General features: G+C 39.6%; 1 protein-coding gene across 2 annotated transcripts in view; it reads left to right on the plus strand.

Annotated features, from left to right (window-relative positions):
• The window catches only part of LOC111158795 (arginyl-tRNA synthetase 2, mitochondrial), a 59,833-nt gene extending 53,381 nt beyond the window's left edge, over positions 1-6,452 (plus strand). Inside the window, exons 13-20 of one of the 2 annotated variants that reach the window (XM_022521049.1) lie at positions 934-1,010; positions 1,698-1,822; positions 2,383-2,450; positions 2,533-2,642; positions 3,004-3,099; positions 4,244-4,318; positions 5,679-5,742; positions 6,216-6,452. In XM_022521049.1, the coding sequence (XP_022376757.1) occupies positions 934-1,010; positions 1,698-1,822; positions 2,383-2,450; positions 2,533-2,642; positions 3,004-3,099; positions 4,244-4,318; positions 5,679-5,742; positions 6,216-6,302 (702 nt within the window). In that variant the 3' untranslated portion in view covers positions 6,303-6,452. Of the gene's footprint in view, positions 1-933; positions 1,011-1,697; positions 1,823-2,382; positions 2,451-2,532; positions 2,643-3,003; positions 4,319-5,678; positions 5,743-6,215 lie in introns of those variants that run through there. The other variant, XM_022521048.1, reaches the window with a different exon arrangement.
• The last annotated feature ends 883 nt before the right edge of the window (positions 6,453-7,335 follow it).

The following is a 7,335-nucleotide window of genomic DNA, read 5'->3' on the forward strand; positions in this document are numbered from 1 at the left end:
GGTGGCTCAGTCAGTTAAGCATCTGACTCTTGATTTTGGCTCAGGTCATGATCTCAGGGTCCTGAGATTGGGCCCCACATCGGGCTCTGCTGCTTCTTTCCCACTCTTTCCCTTTGCCCCTCACCCCGCTTGCGCACACTCTCTCTCCCCATCTCTAAAATAAATAAGAAAAATCTTTTAAAAAATTCCACCAAGTTTTACATGTGCTTATGTGTTGGCCTAATATGTTGGGGTGGGGGTTGTGAAATTGTGTCATGTGTAGATAATGTAACCATCATAACATTCGGAATAGACAACTGTTCCATCATGAAATAAACTCCCTCTTGGTGACCACTTAATAATTGCCCTTTATCCCCTACCGTAACCCCTAGCAACCATTGCTCTGTTCTCCATCACAACAGTGTTGACACTATGAAAATGTTACATAAATAGAATCACAGTAGGTAATCTTGAGATTGGCTCTTCTCACTCAGCATAGTGAATGCCTTGAGACCCACCCAGGCTGTTGTGTGCACCACTAGTTTGTTCTTTTATTGCTGAGGGTTACTCTGTGGTCTCTTCCCTTTCCTTCCTCTCCAGGTGCCACCTCCCTTTCCCCTAAGAAAAAAAGTTGCCATTAAATAACTTATTAGAGCTGAGCTTCATCCTTCTTGGGGATAAAGGTCATGATAGCTGAAGGAGAAAGAATTTAAATAGAATACTCAAGAGATTAAAGTTCATCTTCCCTCATAATTCAGTGAAGTGCTACAGATCTTACTTTCTTCTCTTGTAGAGCACTCAGTTTAGACCTTCTGCTGCTGGCATCTTCTTTGTGTACTTACTTAAAATACATCAGTGGACAATGAATCTAGTGTGTCAAAACTCAAATATTTTTATTTAATCCCCACCTATTTTTGTAGGTTAACTTGTCACTTAAATTTTTTTTTCCCCAAGACAGATAAAGGGCAAAAAAAGCATTTTCAGCAAGTGTTCCAGATGCTGCAGATCATGGGATATGACTGGGCAGAAAGGTAATGTCCGCATGGTTTGTAACTGTCTGCTCACGATCGTTAAGGATTTGTTAGGTCAGCCAAGTCCCAAAATATACCAAGTTGTTGAAGGTCATCATTCAGATTTCACTTCTTTATTTCAGGGTATTAGTGTAGAAGCAGATTTTTTTTTTACATTAATTTATGTCCTGGTTATATTCATTTCTAACTTATAAACATTTAATAAATATCTTTATTAGACATCTGCTCTCAGTGGCTTGATTTCCAAAATTCTTAATCCCTCGTTTTTATCCACCAAGACAACTAGTAATTTAATCAGCTCTTAGTGATTATCTCTATAAAATGAAGCTGTGTGTTTAACATCTTTTGTGGCATATGATAAATCGCATCCTATTTATTTATTTATTTTTAAAGATTTTATTTATTTATTTGACAGAGATCACAGGTAGGCAGAGAGGCAGGCAGAGAGAGAGAGGAGGAAGCAGGCTCCCCGCCGAGCAGAGAGCCTGATGCGGGGCTCGATCCCAGGACCCCGACATCATGATCTGAGCTGAAGGCAGAGGCTTTAACCCACTGAGCCACCCAGGCACCCCCACATCCTATTTGTTAATTTTGAAAAGTCCTTATATGAGAGTTGAAGTTTGGACTGTTCTCTGAAAGTGTATAATTATATACTTGGATCATCTGTTCTTTTCTCTTCCATTTCAGGTGCCAGCACGTGCCCTTTGGAGTGGTACAGGGAATGAAGACTCGAAGAGGAAATGTTACTTTTCTGGAAGATGTTCTAAATGAGATTCGATCGAGGATGCTCCAGAACATGGCTTCTATTAAGAGTGAATTCACTTTATTGTTGCGGTCATAACTTAGACGCCCCTTGGATGTTTTGTGGGACTTTGGTGCCATGCAGTTTATTTTGACCATCATCCCTCTCTTCACTTTCCCTAACCTTGTCAAAAATAGCTTGCACTAATTAGAGATGCCAGAGGTTTTAGACTTGCCGCTTGGTGTCATTCAGTTTGATAATCTGAATTGATATGACCCTAGGCCTCTTTTCATGGGCAGCTTCAGCCTTGTCATTCCACTCTTGGGGTGGTTATGTGAAATTCCCATGTTATGTAATAGGAAACAGGTCACAAGTTCTCATGACTTTGTTTAACCTTGGAAAAGTAAGTACCAGCTTTATCTAATGTCTCATAAGGGATATTTATGAGAAATGTGAATTTGTGTTTCTTAGCTTTATCCAAGGTAAATTAGCCTAAATGAGGAAAGTAAATTGCCTGCCGTGAAGCTATTTGTTCTTACTGGCAGCATATATTTTTGGCAGATTTTATCAGAATCCCTGATTCTCTGCGGTTCTGTGTAAGTTAAAGATAGCTGCCTCTGTCTGTTCCAGCCACCAGAGAACTGGAGAACCCACAGGAGACTGCAGAGAGGGTTGGACTCGCCGCACTCATTATTCAGGTCTGTTATGATTGCCTCCTGTGAGACCCTTCTGTTTGCTAGAACAAACCCCAGTGCTAAAAATGTATTCTTGTCATTCTAGGACTTCAGAGGTTTACTCTTATCTGACTATCAGTTCAGCTGGGATCGTGTTTTCCAGAGTCGTGGGGACACAGGCGTCTTCTTGCAGTACACGCATGCCCGCCTCCACAGGTGAAGGGCATCTGCTGGGAAACGCTGAGCCTCCCCAGGGTGGGACTGGGCTGGTGTGCTCTGAAGATCCAAGGTCCTGTTTGCTGGGCTTCTCCAATATCTCACATCCAAAACTAGTTAGAAGTATAGTGGACCACCTGTTAGGTTTGGTTTTTAAAATACTTACTGAGCATCTCTGTCAGAGGTGCTTTTATGTATGTTGCCTTCTTTAGTACTCAGAATAACGCTGCCAGAGAATATGCTCCCATTTTCAGGGGGAGAAACAGAGTTAGGAAAAATTGAGGCATTGTGACAAACTTGCAGTTATATGTCCTTGGATGACTTGTTTAATCCTTTATTGTTTTTAAACTTTTGAAAACAGTTTGGAAGAGACTTTTGGATGTGGTTATCTAAATGATTTCAACACTGCTTGTTTACAAGAGCCACAGTCTGTTTCCATTCTCCAGCATCTTCTCAGGTATGATTTTCTAGTCTTATTGAGTCTGCACCTGCTTAGTGAAATGACTGTTGATGGTTTGCTGACCACTGACGTGAACAAGCCAGTAGCTAGCTCCTGGCCCCCTGCCACCAGTACCTGCCCTTTGAGGGAAGACAAAGGAGGACACCGTCAAGGTCAGTCCTTGGGACTTAAAAATATCACTGCTGAATCACTGCAGGTGCCTGACATCCTCTGGGTCATGGAATGAGAATGGAAACCTGATAAAAGCATCAACTTTTAGTTTTGGGAAGGATCATCTTCTCCTCCCCCTCTTGGACAAGTGAAGGAAACCTCTGCCTGCGTGCGGCTTCCATGAAACTGTTGAGTTCCTCATCTGCCTCATGGTTTCCGTTGACAGTCTCAAATACATACCTACTTGGTGCCCCGACACTGAGCAAGAGATCACGCCTTTAAGCTCTTACAAGCATTGTTGGTGAAGCTAGACTTGTCAGGAGATACTAATCTCTGGAAAGGATGTGGGTAGTTAGCAAGGCACTTTTCTCTGATCACCACACAGTGGTCAGTGGCTCCCTTCTGGGATCAGAGGGGTCCGTTTTCTCACCTTTGACTGATTTGTTAGAAAATAAGCCAACCTGGTTTTCTGGCATTGAAGGTAGACTCTGTTTTGCTAGTTTCTGTTTTGCTAGTTTCTAGATTATGTTCCTAACATGGCTGTAAGCTTTATATGTTCAATTTAATAGCCTGAGTCATTGATCTAGGCTAGGCCCAAGAGATATCAAAATGATTTAGAAAGTACCTGCCATCAAGGGATTTGTAAGAAAGATGTGCCTTTACCTTCAAACGCACACAAGGTCTTTTTTCATGTACCTTCTACTCTTCTTTTAGAGAGAGCAAGAGCACGCATGGGGCAGAGGGAGAGAGAGAGAAACTTAAACAGGCTCCATGCTGGGCATGGAACCTGATACAGGGCACGGTCTCACCACCCGAAGATCATGACCTGAGCCGAAACCAAGAGTCAGATGCTCAACCAACTGAGACACCCAGGCACCCCATACCTTCTACTCTTACTGGTGTTTAGTCAACCTTACATTGAAGATCTTAACATCTTAGCTTAGTAGTCTTAGTCTTCCCTTGCCCACTGCTCCTGTTGTGTTTCTTTTAGGTTCGACGAGGTGCTTTATAGATCATCTCAGGACCTTCAACCCAGGCACATTGTCAGTTATCTTCTAACTCTAAGGTACTTCATAACCTTGCTGTTTTCAGGTATTGAAGACATGGGAGACCTGATCTGACAAAGGACCTTTCTTTCTTCTAAAGTTTTCCTATAAACAAACCCCTTGGCCTAAAAAGTGAAATGCCTTAAGTTGAATTAAGGAATTCTTGCTTCATCTTTGCAAATCAGCAGTTAATATTTATTCGTTCAGTGATACAAGGTGCAGTCATTACAGTCTGGTGGAACCAACAGCTTTGTCACAGGTAGTTACATAACAGCACAAATGTGTTAGGATAGAGTGGACCTAAGAGACTATGTTCGGGCACTCAGTGCAGCCTTGATGGAGGAGAAGGGGCTTCTCGGAGAAGAGGCATCAGTATTAATCAGGAGAAGCAAGGTGGCAGAAAAGGAAGAAAAAGCCCAGATTTGCTCATGCTACATTAATGGAACTAGACGCATGGTCCTGGGAGGGGTGAGAAATTTTAGTGTATAAAGCCCTTTTGCATGTATTAAGGCATTTCAGCTTATTTTCAGGGCATTGGAGTCCATAAAAAGACTTTGAATAGAGACACAGAAAAATCGGTGAGCTAGAAGGGTAGAGGATGAATTGGAGGGCAAATCAGTTTAATAGGAATTTCATACTAGCTGTTTCAGAAGCTCTGACTATAAGGTATTTTCTAGAGCAATGTTTGTATCTTTCCATAAACCTATTTAAGGAAATACTTGCTTTTACTCAAGATTTACTGAAATCAGATTTATTGGTACTGTTTTCTTGATTATCCTTTTTACCTGTCTTCCCCAGATTTAAGTATTTTTTTTTCCTTTAAACTCTATAGTCACAGAGAAATAAAGAAGCCAGAAAGTCTAATTAAATGTCTGTTAATCATTGAAATTAATGTTGGAAGCATCATTTCTCTGGCATATTATTCTGTTTGCTGCTTCTACCTAAATAGAAGAGATACTTTAGAGAAGAGGGGCCAGTGTGTGTGCAGCTGCCCAATAACTAATCTTTACCCTTCCTCCTCACCGTACAGAGGGGGAATGTCCATGCCATGTTATAGCTTTCATCCTAAAAGATACCTGAATGAGAAAAACTAATTTTTAGAAAGGAATCCCCTATCTTTATGAAGGAGTGAAATCATAATCTTAAGTTCTTGAGATATTACAACCAAAATCTAAAGTTGGAGTTTAATGTGTTTTACTTTTCCTGTTATAGAAAAGCAGATGAATTCAAGTCTCAACTTTCAGTGTTGCACACATCCTTTACTGGCCCTGGGCTTTGATTTCCTTAAGTTGAGGGAGTAAGATACCAAGGTTATGTGTTATAACAGGAAATTGCTACTGGTCTTCATTTTCATCTTCTCTGGTCTGTCTTCCATTTCAGTCATCTTGCAGCTATGGCACACAAGACACTGCTTATAAAAGACAGTCCTCCCGAAGTGGCTGGGGTATGTCAAGTGTTTTCTGTGTAATCTCTACATCCTCTTAATATTACTGAGTCAATTTTGTAAGTGTTCCTAAAATAGCATCTTGTGGTTCAGCTACAGTAGTGTTCTTATGGACTCAAGTGGTAATTAGAATTGGACTGAAACAATCAGTTTATATACTTTCCAACACTGGACTATGAAACACATCTTCCTAGGTCAAGTGTTCAAGTGAAGAGTTCCCCTTATCTGAAGTTAGACTTTGAATAAGATAATGAATGATCCTGTCACTCTCACTCCCCAGCTCTTGGGTACCAGTCATATTATAAGGGATGCTAGGAATTTGTCTTTCCTCACCAACAGCAAACCCTGAAGCACTCTGAGATACTGTTCCTACTTTAAATTAGAAGAAAGTTAAAATTACTTTTGAAAATGTTCTTTATTCACTTATAATTAGCCTGTTAGTGAATTTAATCATTCTTTGTTTTATTTCTTAGGCGAGACTTCATCTTTTCAGAGCTGTGCGTTCTGTCCTAGCCAATGGAATGAAACTTCTTGGAATAATACCTGTATGTAGGATGTAATTTCTAATTAAAATAGCTTTCTAAATATGAAGTGAATTCTAGTTATCTATTCTTAGATGCCTTGTTTAGAATTTAAACTGTTATTCTGTATCAGAATCTATATTTTAGTAAGCCTAAGTGATTTATCAACTTATTAACTCTTTTATCTAAAAAAAAAAATCATTTGAGTTCCCTCCTGATCAGTAAGTACAAAACAGTTTTATAAAACTAACTCAAAACTTTTAAAATTCATTGCAGTCTATTGGGGATAAAAGATTAGATTTTAAGCTCCAGCTTGAGGTTTTCACAGCATCATTCTTTCAGAAACTGTTCTTGTAAGTGAGATTATCTCATGTTTGCATCAGATAAAATTGATAAAAGCAATTTCAGTTTTCTTATAATAATGGCTGGCTCTGAATCAATTTAGGGAGACTGAATTAAGCCTTTTTGCCTATACAGCTGACAGCCACTCCCAGAGAACAGATCTCATACTTTTCTTTCATTGATCTGTAAAGGTAACTCTTACTGCATGAACTTGGGAACGGAATAGATTTGAATGACAGGGAATTATTTGTACACATATTATACTAGGATCTTTTTATAAAAATTTGTCCCATCAGTTAAACCATAATTTGAAATGGAATTTCTTAAGCCATCTCTTCCGTGTACCTGCATATTGGTCAGGGATATTTTGTGTGATTTGTTCAGGTAACATAAGTTGATGTGGTCTGTTCAGTCAGTATGGCCATCCTCATCTGCCAGTATTCCCATTCAGACTGCTATCACTTATCGTAAATGCTGCTACTAGAAGTCTTCTGAATATTAGTGACAATCTACTTTTACGAATAGAGAAGGAAATTATCATGAACCAACACTTCTGTAGTTGAATGAAGATAGTTTTATATTGGCAAGTGGTACACCTTCTTAGTCCTAGAAAAGACTCATCCACGCAGTCTCAATTTTAAATATGTAGCTTCCAGATTACTAATTTTTACTCAAAGTATCATTATTTCCTTAGCACAAACCAGCCACGGAATAAAAATGTACAATTGGG

This window comes from Enhydra lutris, unplaced genomic scaffold, assembly GCF_002288905.1.
Source record: "Enhydra lutris kenyoni isolate GAN:26980312 unplaced genomic scaffold, ASM228890v2 scaffoldscaffold63, whole genome shotgun sequence".
NCBI lineage: Eukaryota > Metazoa > Chordata > Mammalia > Carnivora > Mustelidae > Enhydra > Enhydra lutris.